General features: G+C 36.1%; 2 protein-coding genes across 3 annotated transcripts; one reads left to right on the top strand and one right to left on the bottom strand.

The window, feature by feature from the left end:
* The first annotated feature begins 23 nt into the window (after window positions 1-23).
* Window positions 24-5088, top strand: FKBP7 (FK506 binding protein 7). Of its 2 annotated transcripts, XR_774253.1 has the most exons (5): window positions 73-284; window positions 1891-2042; window positions 2959-3106; window positions 4276-4409; window positions 4729-4924. XR_774253.1 is itself a non-coding variant. In XM_010565905.1 (4 exons), the coding sequence occupies exons 1-4, from the start codon at window positions 73-75 to the stop codon at window positions 4888-4890; spliced, it is 660 nt and encodes a 219-aa protein (XP_010564207.1). In that variant the 5' UTR covers window positions 24-72; the 3' UTR covers window positions 4891-5088. The 2 variants fall into 2 exon arrangements, 1 of the variants encoding a protein (XP_010564207.1); XM_010565905.1 differs by lacking the exon at window positions 2959-3106 and having other exon boundaries at window positions 24-284; window positions 4729-5088.
* A 1252-nt stretch (window positions 5089-6340) lies between these two features.
* DFNB59 (deafness, autosomal recessive 59) lies at window positions 6341-15437 on the bottom strand. Its single transcript, XM_010565920.1, has 6 exons — window positions 15227-15437; window positions 12876-13071; window positions 11178-11319; window positions 10347-10464; window positions 8482-8586; window positions 6341-7099 (listed from the first exon to the last, which is right to left on the bottom strand). Exons 1-6 carry the CDS (start codon window positions 15435-15437, stop codon window positions 6798-6800), a joined length of 1074 nt encoding a protein of 357 aa, XP_010564222.1. The 3' UTR covers window positions 6341-6797.
* Between the last annotated feature and the right edge of the window lie 1904 nt (window positions 15438-17341).

A 17341-nucleotide genomic window follows, 5' to 3' on the forward strand; every position in this document is an offset into this window, starting at 1 on the left:
AGCGCGGGCCCGGACTCCCGCCCCTCGGCCCGGCGGGGACAAGTGCCACGCCGGCGGCCTCCTGGAAGCGAGATGGGCCGCGGGCTGACCCTGCTCCTCCTGCCGCTGGCCCTGCTGGCGGCCCCGGCGCAGGCCGAAGGCGGCACGGCGGCGGCGGCGGAGGAAGTTAAAATAGAGGTGCTGCACCTCCCCGAGGTCTGCAGCCCGAAGAGCAAGAGGGGGGATCTGCTGAACGCGCACTACGACGGTTTCCTGGCCAGCGACGGATCCAAGTTCTACTGCAGGTGGGCCCCCGGGGCACCGAGTAGGGCGGAAGGGAAGGTAGGCCCTGGCCCGGCAGTGTACGTGGCACAGCCTGACCGCCCCCAGGAGCGGCGGGTCACAGCGTGGGCACAGCTCGGGGTCCACGCTAACCACGTCAGCATTAGGGATTTCCCCCCATCTCAGCCTTCCTTTTTCCTCAGCCGAGTGTTGAAGGATGTAGGATTTACCTAGGGTCAAGAGGGACCAGCGCTGAGGTAAGCTGGAAACCAAAGCCACGCTTGAGACTGGCAGTTGTTGCCAGCGAAGGGGACCAGCTGGGAGGGTCGCTGAGAGAACGTAGCCCACACCTCACACGGGGAACCCCTTTGGCAAGGTGAAAAAAAACCCCACCATGTTAATCCCTGCCATGTTCTGTGCTGTAATCTGGGCAGAAAAAACTCGGGTTTGGAGAAGGAGTTCCTGGTAGGGACGCAGACTGACTATTTTAGACAGAAACTTGAGTACTGCACGCTCTTGTACGTACTTGGCATTGTGCAGGGCAGCCGTATTATGCTAGTCGTTTGCAGTCTTTGTGCCCTTCCCTGCTGCTGCTTCCCTTCTGGATTTGTGTTGTCTTCCTCTTTGCCCCAGTGTTAGCATTTAGGCTTTAGCTTTTTCCTTTTGTCCCATCCATCTATCTTCAGGCTGTTTCAGCTTGGTTTAACTTGCTTTGCACAGAAACTGTTGTGCAAAAGCTTTATTTTTGCAGTGCCTTGCTTTTAATGGTGGTGCATCCTGCTAGCAAGGCAGGACTCAACCTGTGCAGAACTCTGGACGAGAGCCTTTTCTTTCCTTCAGATACCTGGCTCATTCCTTACCCATATCTGGACAGATCTTACAGGCAGTGGCCTAGTTTATTACAAAATCTTGACTCGTTCCCCCCACTTGTATCATTTAAGAAAAAATCAATATAGGATAATTCTACATTTAACGGTACCATTTTACTTCCATTTTTTTTCCTGTTGAACTGACTGATTTTGGCACATACAGTGTTGCCCTCTGACTGTTGAGCTACATGCTGCTCAGTTGCCGTTCAGTGTAGCTCTCATACTGGGGACACCTCATATAACTAGAAGCTGGCTCAAGCACTGAATATCTAAACTGAACAGAGTGGTGGGTGAGCACACAGTACCACAGTCAAGATTGCCAGGTTCCCCCAGCACACCCATGCATGCTCCCTCCCCTCCCATTCCATCCCACAGTGATGTGAACTGCTGAAGACTTTTTGTTTCCTAGTAGTGTATTGCTCCCAGCGCTCCTCTTCTCGCAAACTTCCTGCAGTGGTGCCTTGTTTCTGGCATGCAGTGTATATGATCAGGAAGATTGGATGTTCTTACAAGAAGTTAGGGTTTTTTACCTGTTTTTATGATTTCAAAAGGAGGTTGCCCCTCATACATCTCAAGATTTGACCTTTAATTAACTATAAATGTAGCAGAAAAACAGTGTTAATACTTTATGTTCTTGCACTCTAAACATTCTTGTGTTCTAATAATCTAATGTACGTTTTTACTGACTGCTAATTTAAAGCTATTTATATTTTAAAAAACACTGAATTCACTGTTAACCACTCACAATTCTTTTTAATAGTCGGACGCAAAATGAAGGTCATCCAAAATGGTTCGTTCTGGGTGTTGGACAAGTCATAAAAGGGTTGGATGTTGCTATGATGAATATGTGTCCTGGAGAAAAACGGAAAGTGATCATTCCTCCGTCATTAGCATATGGACAGCAAGGATACGGTAAAAAAGAAGTTTTAATATTAAACTTTGTCTTTCCTCTGTTTGACCCTTTCAAACATACAGTACTGTAAGTGACTGGAAGAATTGATGCTCCCATTATTTTTGGAGGCACTGAAGGTGATGACTGCAGCTATGCAGCCTAATCCTGCTCATTCCTGTGCAGTTTGAGTAGTCCTCATCATAGACCCACACTCAGGCCTTGCCGTTTGCATTAGAATTCAGTACATGGCACCTGATGTGTTTTTCCAAGTACTGCCATAGTACGAAAAATTGACAGCAAAAGGAAGATCTTCATGATTCGTATCAGCATTTTTTGTCTTAATCTATTATATTCTATTCATGTTTAGTTTCTATTACTTGACTTCTACGTGCTTAGCCTTTTAATGACATTCTGCATCTTCTGAGCAAAACGGAATGTAATCCAGTGCATGCCACAGAATTAATCTAAGTAGAAATAATTTGTTTAAAATACTGCTTACATCCTGGATAGTTAATAGATGATATCATCACATTACATAATAATTGCAACAGTACAATGCATGAACTCTGATTTGAATTTATAATACTTAAGTGTGCAGTCTACTGAAAAAAAAAAAAAAGTTCCAGTCAGGAGTTTTATGCAGTGTTTCAGCACTTTTAATTGTAGATAACTTAAATTCAGCTCTGACTTGGGTGTAGTAGCTTCTGTGAAAAGGTAGCTCCTGCTCTGTAGTAATTGTTTGGTAGCGATACTATGTCAGAATTCCATGACCAGTTTTGTCTTTCATACAGTTCCATTGTAGCCAGTGAACTTTATTAGGAATAAATTTTTCCCCTTGAGCATAATGTTTAATAAGGAAGTCTCATAACAACAAGGAAAAACGCTGACACAAACAGAAGTATGTTCTTTAATACTAGTGTTAACTGTTTGTTCTAGGTAGCACTTCAAGAAAGTATTATTTTCCTGCAGCATACCTGTCCTCTGTCTCAGCATATTCCTGCATGCCGGGGAAGATGCCTGCCTAATCTTGAATTAGAAAAGATGCATGTGACTTTCTAAATCTTTACGTATCTTTCCTTTGTTGGTATGTATATTTGTGAACTATTGGCACTGAATTCTAGTATTGTATCTTTCTTTCTTTAGTAGTATACAAACCATGATTTATATTCAGATATATTAAAAACTACATTTTTAAAGCTTGTAAGATTAAAGCCTTTTGAACTCTGAAACCTGTCATTTTTACTTTGGATATTTTAGATGAGTAGTGTGAGTAATAGTTTTGTTTACCTTCTGTTTATAAACAAAGTAGATTCTTTAGTTGTTCTTCAGTTTATGAAGGACAGGCACAAGCTCAAAATTCTGTCAAAATTCTGAGGTTACAATGTCATGCTCACTGGCTTTGGCTATGAATAGAAGCAACTTGCATGTTTACATTTTAATTTTACACTGCATGATTTCTTGATGCTTTTTTGGCACTACTTAAACCTCATTAGATTGTTACTGTCTCTCTTCGGTTCCCTTTTTTTGCCAGATGCGTGATACATTGACCTGTGTTTATAGGCAATGGTGTTTTTACATCAGATATAAGAAAATGCTTTGACACAGGAATAATGAAGTCTAACATGTTTTTTCAAAATACTCTACTAGTTTGGGGATTTTTGCGGGGGGGAGGGGTGAATCAGATGACTTACATTCTATTGCTTCTTTCTAATGAGATGTCTATTTTAAACACTATTTTACATCAAGTCCTTTAACCATAGGTATAATTCATAGTAAGTTGGTAAAACGTGATATTGCGTGCTTGTTTCTTCAGACAGAAAATACAGAGGAGCACTGGTCTATTACTGTAATCTTTTAAATCAGATTGCAGATATTGCAGAAGGCGTATGTCTTAGAATCAGTCTTTCAACCAGCCCCATCTTATGACAGTATGTGAAAGAGTGAGAACTTTAGAAATACTTGTTTTTCATGATAACACAAACCTTTTCTTAATTTTTAAAAGTATTTGAATTGATATGAACAATATAATTTTGTTTCAGGGAAGTATATTGTTTGCAAATTTCTCTCAAAATCAGTTATCTAACACAGTCTGAACGATCTTCCTGTCTAGCTGTATAATATTTAAATTCAGAGTTTAATCTGAATATTAACACAGACTTTGTAAGAAAAAAATCAGACACTTTACTTGTAAATCTATCATATGTGTGATCTCTGACCACAGTGTGTGGTTTCTTTTTTTTCTTTTATTCATAGCACAGGGCAAGATTCCACCTAACGCAACATTGATCTTTGAGATTGAACTTTATGCAGTAAATAAGGGACCCCGCAGCGTTGAAGCATTTAATAAAATAGACAAGGACAGTGACAAGAAACTCTCTGAACTTGAGGTAATATGATGTAACTAATTTGGAATAAATAATTAATAAAACTGCAGGTGTACTTGCATCAGTGTTATCTTTACATGAGCTGCCTCTGCTGCAGTTCATCATGTAAAGCTTCTGTATGCTTACACAAGCTACACTGTGCAATGTTGAAATTTGCTTTGATTAATACATTAGTATGTCTCAGACTTGCTGGGAAGTAAACGTTAGACCTGTCTGCACTGGAGTCACAATAACTTACGTTTATACCCCAAGCATCCTTGAAGATAGCTGTTGAGTACTGGCGTAAAAACCACAATGGTTGGACTTTTCTCTTTTCTTCTAGATAAGCCAGTATTTGAAAGAAGAATTTGCAAGAGATGGCAAAAAACGTCATCCCTCAGTCCATGATGAAATCTTAGCTGATATATTTAAGAAGAATGACCATGATGGAGATGGTTTCATATCAGCAAAGGAGTACAATGTCTACCAGCATGATGAACTCTAAGTACTTAAAAAAATCTTTGGCTATTTTTGGGACACTGAATTTTAAATAATAATACTTTGTCACAGAATTTTTTGTATTTTTTTTTATAGTGGCATCTTTTTATAACTCTTAAGGTGACTGTAAAAATCTTATTTTTAACATTCAACTAATAAAATGTGTTAGATATTTCAAAAGAAAGAAATAAAATTGGAAAACACCATGATCTGTTATTAGTGGTTCCTGCGTCATGTCCTAATCTACAGTATTGCTCAGTAGTCCTTCTGGTTGTGTAAAATACTGATGAAAATAATTATTTCTGTCCTATCAAGCACACAAAAATGATTACAGTACCTATGGACATAGTTGGAACATAACTTTTCAATCCTCTGTAAAATAAAGGGGGGAAACAGAATCCCAGTAACTTTTAACTCATCAAACCTCTGCAGGCTCCTAGGCTAGCTTCTTGAGGAATTGTTGTTTGCAGCAAATTTAACTATAAAAGGCCTTAAAATAAATGAACACTGGCTCTGGAACGTCAAGATAAAAACACAAGTGTTTTTAAAGCAACTTAAAATAACCTCTTTGATGTAATATTAACATGAATAATTTCATGTTCATGAAAAAGCAGTATTTTAAGTGGATTTTTAAGCTTTGACTTAGTAATTTTAATAAGCCAGTTTATTCAGCAGCACCAAGTTAAAAATCTCTGCTATCATGAATTACTTGGGTGAGGTGGAAGGTGATGGGAGATACTCTATATAAACATAAGTAATTATTTGGGCATCATTCTGGTTTCTTCCACTTTGGAAAAATGCAAAGAAGTAGCAATAGTTAATAGACCGTAGTTCAGGCTCATTAATTGATCTGCTTGTGCAGATGTCATCATAATACTTGTGTAACATAACCTTACTCTTTTCACGTGAAAAGCAATGGCTGTATTTATTTCAACATGTAATAATCAGATGTAAGCAGTGAAAGTGGCAGCACAAGTAAAAAAGCTTCCATACCTGGGTTATCCTTAAAATAATTCTAAAAGTTAGAAAAATATTTTTTAATTGTTTTGCCAGTTGAAGATAGCATGGGGAGAGCTTTAACAGTATACTAACCCACAGCACTCCCTCTCAGTTTTGGACACAATTCTGTAGTGCCCTCTGGTGTTTAGATTCTCAACAGATTTAATTTTCTGTGGCTGAGCTCGACCGGTTCAAGACCTTCACCCCTGAAGTCTTGTTGGGAAGGATGTAGTTCTGTTATTGTCATAGGCTTCCAAAACATTTTCTGCTAAGCAGTTTTTTCTGAACACATAAAGTCAAGAGCAGCTGTGACCTAAAATCCAAATGCAGAAGGTGAACTGGCTGGTACTTTTCAGTAATCTAAACAAACTGTTGACACATGGGAATGGCATCCTAATATGAAATGCCTATCCCTAGTTTTAGTTGTTCCCTTTTGTAAATGAAACACTAGACTGAGCTAAGTTTTCGCATGTTTTTTTTAATCTGATACTTCAATTAAACATTCATGAGAACACTAAATTATTAACAAATATTCTCATTTTACTATCATGTGCCAGTGTAGATAAAGGCAACATTTTGGGATTTAACAACAAGTTTGTGTAAACAACTTACAATAAGTTCTAGCATATATTTTAACATTATGGAAATTCAGTTTAAACGTACATTTTTCATTATCATGATAATGAATGGAGAAGGTTCTAGAAAGAAGAAAAGCTATGTCAGGGAATGCATGAGGGCATTTTTAACTAAAAGGTCATTGACTGTGAAGCAAATAATTTGAAGATAATAGTGTAATAAAATGTTTTGCACTTTCACTATTTTGCATTTCAACAATTTGAGTCATATTTATTAACTCTGAAAATTTGTGGCACAGTTATGCTCATGCCTGTGACAACAGGCACTTACCTAGCTCAGTTACTTCACTCTCTTATGCCAGAGGTCAAAACAGGGCACAGCATGCAATCGTACGTACTTTTGTCCATTAAAAGAGCACTCTACACATCCGTAGACTGTCTCCCTTTTAGAACTTCCCATTCCACAAAGGACACAGGGACCTTTGGGGATGTTGTTATTAAGTAAATTAATTCGGATATGAGACCCTTCTCTGAGATAGCCTGTAGAGAGATCAGTCATGCTCGCAGCTTTTTCATAATAATCTGTAAAAAGGTCCTCGAAGTAAGCATCAGAGTTAGCAATGGTATCCACTACTCTTTTATCTGAAAAAGAACGCACAAAAAAAAGAAGCAATGATTTGTCATTATATGATGAACTGTTTACAAAACCACCTGTCAATCTAATTATGGAACTAACAAGTGATTCATGAAACCATTCTAAACATGCCAAGTTGTAGATTACTTCCCATCAAAAGCCCTGTGTGATGAAAATTTTTCTTTAATTTCTCAAGGCACTGACAAAAGCCAGAAATTTTTTGTATATGACCTATATAATTACAGTATTTTTAGAAATACACCTAAAAGATAGGCTTGAGGTAAGTTTTTGAAAAATTGGTGCCAAATCAAATCACAGCTGCATACTTTCCTGTTTAACCATTTTTATTTTTGCATTTCTAGTTTTATTTTCTAAAAATTGTAAATTTACTTTTTTTTCCTAGTATTTACAAAAAAAAAAACCACCCAACATACCAATACTTAAAAGGTTTAGAAAATTTGGAGGACTCCATGTTGACCTAGCAGATTTCTGAGCATCCAAACACCCCAGGAAGAAATCACTTTTGGAACTACCTACCGTTTTCCTCTCTCTTCAGGGAATGATTAGTTTAGACTGGATGACAAACTTTCAGGCAGCTACAGCTACTGAGATGTATCATACCCACTGAAGATTTATTCCCTTAGTGTGGACTGGAGCAGCACTGAAGGCTTGGTCCATAAAAGCCCTTTGATCAAGGACAGGATACAATGAGCAAGGACACCTATACAGAGCAGCCCTTAGATGGATATGTTTACTGCTCAACATTTATCTTCACACTCAGATTTGCAGATTTCCAAAATACTTAGACCAAGGAGTGTTAAAAGTATAGGATCTTGTTTTGAAGAAAATATAGCTACATACAGTGATACTCGGTTTTGTTGGATGTTGTGTTCATATCAGAACAAGAAAAGAGAACTAAAATGGTATCTTGCCCATGTCCCTGCCATGTGAACATATAGCCTAAAGAGTACATCTAAATATTTAAAGCAATATTATTTGACATTTAAACTTAAAAAGTTTGCCCTGAAATATTATTATAGATTATAACTTGTATTGCATAACACTAGCTGTAAATGGCAAGCATATGAAATAGGCTTAATGTTAACTGAAATTAGTTGTATAATTACTCCATACCAGTTTATCATCAGCCATAAATTTTTATTTTAAGATTTTTAATGAACAGCAATACCATAAATTTGTTATTTGTGAAAGAGATTCTCAAATATAAATTTTAATAATTTTACAATCATTTCAATACACAAGAAATTAAGAAAGATACATTTTCCATTTAAATTTTCTTCTTTAAATGTTCATCTTGCACACAAATAAACAGAAATACACTCTTCATGCATTAACTAAGCCATTTGGATATAAATATCAAAAGTCATACTTCGATGAAACAGATTACTCTTTAACCTCCTTAATTTGGTCAGTGAAGATGATCCAGATTTCTCTTTTTCAAATCCTCCTTTTGAAATTGGAGTCACACAGAGTTCTGTAAAAATTAAAAATAAATTTTTAGAAGAACAAAATATAAAAGCAGTAATTGCACAACAGAGTTTAATATGCTTTCAAATCTATAAAGCTAATGGTGATTAAATTCAGCTTTGCTAATGGTTTTAATGGCTAGTGGCACTTTTTAATACAAGTCTGCCCATAGAATCAAATTACACAGATTCAGTGGGAATTTTAAAATGTTGGTGGCTTTCAACATACATTGTCAGAGTTTGGTTTATACACAATTTATGGCTACATTAAGGGACTAAGACAGGCAATATCATATAAGTGGAAGCCTTGTTTCTGAAGGAGAAACATTTCAATGATCTCATTTGAAACAAAAAATGAAAAATAATCAGCAAGGCTGTGAGTTCTGTAGTCATCTCTTCCAACACCAAATCAACTGCTAAAATGCTTTTTTTTTTTAAATAAAATTAAGTATCATGTAAGTTTCTATCCAAAACTTGAAAGAAAACCTTTAAAGCAAAATATAAGGATAATCAATTAAAAGGAACTGAAAAAACATGTTTTAAACTTTCTCAATTGAGAATTCTCTTTAATTATGCAAATACAAACATCAGCTTCATTGATTATTTCACTGATAATGACTTCAGGAAAAACACTGTGTATGTACCTACCATTGCATAAAGGCAAAATAAAATTAAAACACTTCTAAAACTGAAACTAATGTTGAACATTGTGGAAGTCAGTATAATGAACTACCATACTGCATTATTGCTTTTACTTTTAATCCAGTAATTATGCCTGGTTTGGAGTATATTTAAAGTTTTTATAGAAGGGTAAAGGTATTTCACGGTTCAGTAAAAAGGTGCTTTACATTGCAGAGTCATGGAAATTTTATACCGTGTATGCCAAACACTATGGAGCTATTTGCAACTTTTAAAACATAGTGCTATAAAGATCTGCAGAGACAGAGATTAATTCCCTAACCAGGTCTTTTATCTTGCTATTTACAGAAAGCCACAATGATGTAGAGAGTCAGGCAATTCCTGAAACAGTTAAGTGACGCTCACAGAGGTTCCTGTATTTAAGTACCTGTGAATCTGGTGGTTAAAACTTAAGCTAACATTACTCTAGTCAGTAGGGAGTTTTGCATTTGATATTATCAAGCACTAGGATCAAATCCTAAATTGACTTTCTGGTTTATTACAAACAATGTTGATAACATTGATAATGTTATAAGCCACACTTTAATTAGTGCAAATAATGTAAATACTTAAGCGCGATCCTCTTCCCAAAAGGAGAAAAACTTACAGGAGTTATGCAGGGTTTTTTATTAGTTTCCAGTAATTGTGATTATCTCTTCAGATAACCATATGCGGAAAAAATGTTAGCTCAGTTTAGAAGTTCTGCACGCTCTCTTCTTTACTTGGGTCTTTACTTGCCTATTTTATGCAAAACTCATCAGATGGTTTCTTAAGCCTGTTCCTTACAGGCTAGAAATATAAGGAAGTGATTTTTTTGTTCCACGCAAGTGTGGGGTTTAAAAAAAAATAATCACAAAATCATACTTAACTTTAAAAAAAATGTTTCCACTACAGACTATTTTCTAGCACTTGCGTTGTTCATCTTCTCAAGAATTGTCTCCCTTAGAAAGTCAGACTACTTACGTGCATAAAATTAAAGCATACCATTGTATGGGATCTGGGCTTATGTATATCAAGAGAAAGAAAACAGTTTTAAAAACTCAGATCATTATAAATAATAGCAGTAATGACAGTAATTCACATCACTTACCAAAATTACCATCCAAATGAATATAAAGTTCAAATACACTAAAAGCAATAGTCGTATGCGCAGGAAAAACAATGGCTTTGTCCCTCCCTTTATAATTCTGATCTTCAATAATGTGAAACTGTAATTTAGAAAAGCATCAAAAGAAAAAAAGTTACAAATTGAAATGGAAAATTAAACAAAATAATATCTTTACTGTATATATTGAGAATTATAATGCCAGGAGGAAGCTTTCAAATTGAAGATCAAATTTTACAACTAAAGAATTTTCTATTAACAACTTGCATTTTAATAAAGTTTGATACAGAGCTAGTAACTTAACTTGCATCACTCATTGAAAATGATGTGAATGATTTATAAATACTAGTAATGGGCAAACCTCAGAAGATTTGTAGGTTCAATTATTCAAACACACTGAAGAGAGAGAGCGAGGAAGAACATAAGACAGGGAGTAAGATGCTGACCCTTGAAATAATAACATCCTGAAGTCCCAATGTGTTATAGATGATGAATACAATAATGAAAGCAATAATGAAAGATAGGTTATACATTTATCGGAGATTCAAACTAAGAAGTAGTAAATTCCACATTTTTGCTGAGGCTTCACCCAAAGCAATGGCTCATTGTCTAGCCATCCTTTCATGCATTTCCCATCCCTCAGTCACAATAAGCAATACTAACAACAGACGAACTTTTAATTCAGTTTACATCAGTGGAATAACACTGATTGACTTCAGATTTTTTCTGAGCTTCCATCAGTAAAAATGCAATTAAATCCAACCGTAACATTACGTTTGTTCATTTAAGTTACAGAACTTTGTCGAACATACTTACCCTCATTGTCTCTCCACGCATTCCAGTATGAACAGTTAATGAGCACTGCCTTGTAGTTCTAATACTTTCCATGACCACGCACAAAATTTCCATCCTACTTTTTCTTGATTGATGGACTAGACAATGATCAAAGTTTATCTTTCTAAAATCAAGAGGGAGGCAGGAAGGAAATTCAGAGATTATTAGCAATTTACAAAGCAGCTAATAGAATTAGTAACTTTAAATCAGTAAATAAATCACCATAAGTTCTGTCTCACAGCAGTAAAACAACTGACTGAGGAGGTCTCTGGAAACTTAACACTGATTTATAGTGTTTGGGAACAGAAGCACTAAAAAATTCAAGGAAAGCCAGTAATGTACAAACGTTAGGGAGGATGTGTGGGACACCCTGGAAAATTCCAAGTCTGTCCATCTGACGCTGCTCTTAGTGACAGTAAGGAACTGTCAACACACCCTACTTAATAACAATTTTTTTAAAGCGATATAATTAATGTCAGTCAGTGAGACTTTATGAAAAATAGACAGTAAAAGCAATAGCTGTAACGCTTTACCTTTGGGCTTCTATAAAGCTTATGATGATGCAATGTTTTGGTTAGAAGCTTAAATGATACCTATACAAGCTGGCATACACTCAATGGATTAAAAACTGGTTAATTGATACATGTCAACTATAACTGAAAAAAAACTGTATCACTTGTAAACATGGAACAATCATGAAACAACTGTTTGTAGAAGAATTTCTACAGGCATAGGCTCTTAGTCCTATAACATTGAATATTTTTATCAGCAGACTAGGACCTCTTCCCCCACCCCCAATTATTAATGATAATGTTTGGAGGTTACAAGTAAACCAGGAAAAGGTAGGTACAGAACATGAGAGGTTACAGATACAAAATGACATGCACTCTTTGGTAAATAACTACAAGGAAACAATATATATTTGAAAATACCAAATGTCACATCATGCATAGTAAATAATTTACTGGGATGCAACACTGGGATTCACTGGGATGACATTGTGGCCAAGGGATAATCTTTGAAATATAACCTAGAGAATTACACCTAGAATTAGTCATATCATATTTCTATGTGTTTGAGATTTGTGCTAGCACTACAGGAACACAAAGTTCGGTTTCAGCATCCACAGCTCAAGAAGGGTGTGGGAAAAATGGAGACTGCATTTAGAGAAGAGCCACAGGAGGTTATGAAAAATTGAAGTAGATAAACCTACTTTGCTTTTCAAAGAAAAGGCTATGTAATAACCTCATAAAACCTTTAAGTACCTACACTGGCAATAATATGTATAGCTCTCTAGTTCATCATACAAAGGCAAAGAAATCTTAATTCTGAAACCTGAAGTTGGGTAATATAATTCAAAGTAAATTTCAAATTTTCAACAGTATGGAATAACATAGATAGGACCTTGGATGGACTCTTCTTCTCTGGATTTTTTTTTTTTTTTTTCTGGAAAGATGCACTGTAATTCAAACAAAAATTAATCCAGAAAAATTCTACAGTCTGTGTTATACAGAAGGTCATGTGTTTAATTCCAGTGATCCAACCTGAAACTCCTGGAAAATATCAGATGGTAACTGCTATTGATTGGCTAAAAATAATCAAAACCTAACCATTTCAGAGGTTCAACCTAACTGTATGAAATACAACTATGGAACCAGAAAACAAAAAATGTAATATAACCTTGTAGTGAGTTCTTTAAGTAATGTTGGTACTTCAACCTCATGTTTGGTCACTATGCCAAACGAAGCTTTAAAGGCAACAGAATCTGATCCAGCAACATCAAAACCAACATCATTCATTATCTGATTTCCTCTTCTACCATTAAGTGAAACATCTGATTTGTCTTCATAGTTGAGCAACTGGTAAGATGAGACACCTGTGTAAAAGAAGATAACCGTTGTGTGATGAAAAGTCTGAATGCACTATTTTTACACAGCAAGAAGAGAATAAATGGCACTGTTCCTACTGTGCTTAACCATTTTGATGTGAAATTCAGAGCTACATTGAGCACTTATTTATTGATGTTACTACTGATGACTAATGGAAAGAGAGTGCATAGGGGTCTGCAGGATTTCTGTGCCTCTCTCTGGCAGGGTTGTGCCCGTGCTCCTGCATGTGATATGTCCTGGGCATGAAATGGTGATTAGGGCTATTTCTAGATTTCTACATTGTTATTCTCCTAAAGTACTTTCACCCGTAAGTACGCTGTTGGTACTTGTATAAACTAGACATGTAGCATGTTCTGGGCTTAACGACAGAGGCTCTGAAACACAAAATGACTTAGTGAAGGCCACACAGAATATTAAAACTAGGAACAAAATGAACGCCGCTGTGTGTAAAATAGTATTAGTGAATTCTGAATTTTGTCTAGATGCAGTACAGATGAACCTAATATTTCTTCTTTTTTGCAATACGTGAGTGAGACATGGATGTGCCAGTAACATTAACTTTGCCTTTTACCTGACATGTCACAATTAGGAAGACTTACTGCACTTTCCATGTATGCCTGATGATTCCAGGGACAATGTCAGTTTATTTTGAAGAAAAACAACAGATTATTTCTGACTTACTTGAAAGTTTTCATCGATTTATTGTACAATCAAAGGGTAGGTGCTGAAACATTTCTATAATGCTTTCTTTATAACCTTAAATACATGTTACACGAACAGAAAAACATTGGAATGCATTGGTTGCCAAATTAAAATGAATAATGCAGGTAGAACACAGGGATTAGGCATCCAAATACATTTGAGAGTCTGGGGTTTACTCTTTTTTTTTTTTTAAACCTTTGAAGCTTTTAGGATAAACTGACATTACAGTCACCTAGTATGAATCCTGTTTGTCTTTATTTTTTAACCAAAAAAAAAAAAGTTCATATATTTTTCATAATTCTAAAAAGACTGAAAATGTTTGTATTTGTCACATAAAAAAGGAAATTCAATTACAAAGTACTCTGCTTACCTTCAAAGACAACACTTTCTGCACATGACATCTAACCTTTACAGAAAAGACTAGTAAGGTTTTGTGAGACTTTCAATGAGATTTTGCAACCTTTTTCTCTGACTTTTTAATGAGATTTTTCAATTTTTTCATTCAGGACAAGCCAGCTGACTTGTCCTGAATGTAAGACTAATAGGATTAGTAGGATTCCAATTTTTTTCATCATGCTTGCGTCCTGGCATCACTCCTTTGTGGGGTCAACTGGTATTTCTGTCTTCTTGTGCTCATACTGGTTTGTCCTAGTGGAGTTTTTAATTAAAGCAATTGTGCAACTAATGCAATCAATACTTTTGTCAAAATGGACCTTTTTTCAAAAGAAAATAAAGCAATAAAACTGTTTTGGTAAAACATAGCATGTAGACAAGAATTACACAGACTTTTCAAAGAAAGGTACGGGAAAATATAGGCAGTATAGTTCAATTCTGCACCTCCTAATTCTCATAGAATCTCCTCAAAACATTTCTGATACTGCATAGCAAAGGCAACTGAAACACAGTTAAGCTCTTTAAATACACAAGAAAAGATTACAAATGTGGGAAAAAAATCTTATGGAAATCCAATTACTTCAGTCAGATTGCTGTTATTGTTAAATGCTTCTGCCTGTGCAGAGCCCAGCTGAACACCAGGGATTACTAGCATGGGACAGCTGCAGAACTGAGGCCATGCTTGCATACTTAAAAGCAAGTATATGGAGAAAGCTGAACAAAAAATTTTAAGTAGCTATTAATCAACATACATCAATACATCTATCAAGAATCTGTTATGAAACTGAATTTGTTTCATATTAGTGCAGAAAATATCAAGGCTTTTTAGTATAGTTGACTTTTTTTTACTCTTTTTCCAAAGTCCTTTTCTTTTTTTTGACTTGTACTTTTTTCTTAAGTATTTATTACATGACTAAGCAAGACAAATTTTACTAGCCATGTACTAAAGAACCATCATACTACCTGAACAGTTTAAACTATGTCTACTGTTCCATATTTACTAGAAAACATGCAATTTTCCACTTTGAAGAAAGATAGAAATCTTACCTGCAGAAATTTCTTTCTCCCCTTGAAGAATGTCTTTTAATGTGAAAGGTGTTGAAGCAAATTTAGACTTTTTTGAAAGCAAACATTTTCTTTTCTTAATCACAAGGCTCAGAGGTTGGTATTTATCAGCTTCACTGAGACTGGGCACTGGAACTAGTCTTCCTCCATCACCAACCTGTTTAACAAAGTTTTTGGTTGCAGCAGCAAACATATTATGACATTAGTAATGATAATAATAAAAAGCTCTATATCAAGTGTAACTTCCAGACATCAATCCCATGTTCAATTACTTTTACAATGTTCTTTCAAACAAATTAACATTTTGTTTGTTTGTTTGTTTTTAAAAAAGCAGCTGTCACACTGTTTTTTTTTAGATCAATTTATATTTTACTTGGAAAGAATCAACAGCATCTTAGCTACCAAGCTTCTATGGTGCATTGCTCGAGACTTCTCTCAAAGACCTTCAATTAAGCTCTCTAATTCTGTATGATGAATAATGAATTACCAGTGTAAACTGATAGGGAAATGGTTGCCCTTTCCTTGGCAGTTTAATGCCAATGTTTGAAAACAAAATTTACAATCTTAGAAACAGAAGACAGTAACTTCTTGTTAGTAGTTACTGATGTATTACTGTTTATCGGGTCCTTGGTGCAGCTGAATTCTAGCGTTTTACCAAAACCCAACAAAGCAGCCCAGATGCGCTCCGGGAGACTGCCTGAATTACACATTCATGAAAGCTGGTAGTAGGTCTGCTGCGACGGTATTGCCTTTCAAGAGCAGTTGCATAATCTACCTGCGAAAGCTCAGCTGGGGACTAAGTGGTACGGAGGTCTTTGGGAACACCTGGACCAAAGCGCAAGATTAGAGATGGCTGGGCACAGGGGGGAAACAGCAGTGGGCTTTCACTTACATGTCATTCTTCTCCTGTGGACTCAGCTGTCTGTGACCCAAAAGCTAGTTTTGAGACAGGCCAGCTGCACGTATTTGGCTTAGAATACTGAGAAATTCGCTAAATTGTGAGAATCGTGCAAAATAATAACAGTAAAATTGCAGACAGAAGTGAGATTATTGATACAGGATTAAGGAGCAGCTCAAGGATCCAAGAGGGAAAGCACCGGTGTAAAGATACAAAATTGTAAAGGAGGAAAAAGAGTCAGTATACAGCACCGTGGAGGATCTGTGAGGGAGGCAGCAGGAGCTGACCCGTCCTCATGTAAACAATGACTTTACTTTCTTGCAAGAGTGGTGAGCATAAAACTGCTAAACCTTGTAGCACATCTTCCAGAGACTCCTTTTGCAGTTACAGTAGGTAAAAAACATCAGCCACAGGCTTGTAAAGCTACACTTTAATATGATTATTATTCCTGGTTCCCAGGTAAAAACTTTTGTATGGTTGGTTTTTCTTCTAAGTAGGGTTTTCACATGAAAGCATTTTAAGGACTGTTTTTATAATATGATCACTTATTTAATAATTTAACATGTTTCAATTTAGTCCTTTCCAGTTCTTCTGTAGCTATTTTTAAACATTCAGACTATCAGGAAATCCAATAAAAAGGCAAAACCAGGAGTATATTACCTCAGCTACCTAGGATGAAAGGAAAGGCTGCTGGCACTAGAGGGTGCTGAAAAATCAAAGCTGATTATACATAGACTTTGAACTGAAATCATGTGAAATGCTGGAATTCAGTCTGACTGTAACTGATATTACACTGCACTAACAAAAAAACCCTGTACATATTTACTCAATCAAAACACATTACAGAACTTATGAGGGTTTAAAGGGAAGGAAAAGCTAAGGAAATTCTTAAATTAAAATTGCCCATTCAGTCTTGATTTAGATTTATCCTGTATATGTCTTATAACTGTTTGACAGGATACTATTTTTTGTACATGTTATTAAGTTCAGCTGGCACTATTTATTCAACATGTATTTGTGTTTCGCTTGCTTAGTATGTGGTCATAGATCATACTCAATCTGAACCTAGCACTAATTTTGATAACGAATAGTTTCATTTGATACATTTACATGGTACTCCTGTTACTCTAACACCCTATAATCCACCATACATGCTGCAGCAGCTGTTTGTAGCGCCCTCATGCTGCAGGTCACAGAAA

Source organism: Haliaeetus leucocephalus, unplaced genomic scaffold (genome assembly GCF_000737465.1).
Source record: "Haliaeetus leucocephalus isolate CR32 unplaced genomic scaffold, Haliaeetus_leucocephalus-4.0 Scaffold1, whole genome shotgun sequence".
Classification (NCBI taxonomy): Eukaryota; Metazoa; Chordata; class Aves; order Accipitriformes; family Accipitridae; genus Haliaeetus; species Haliaeetus leucocephalus.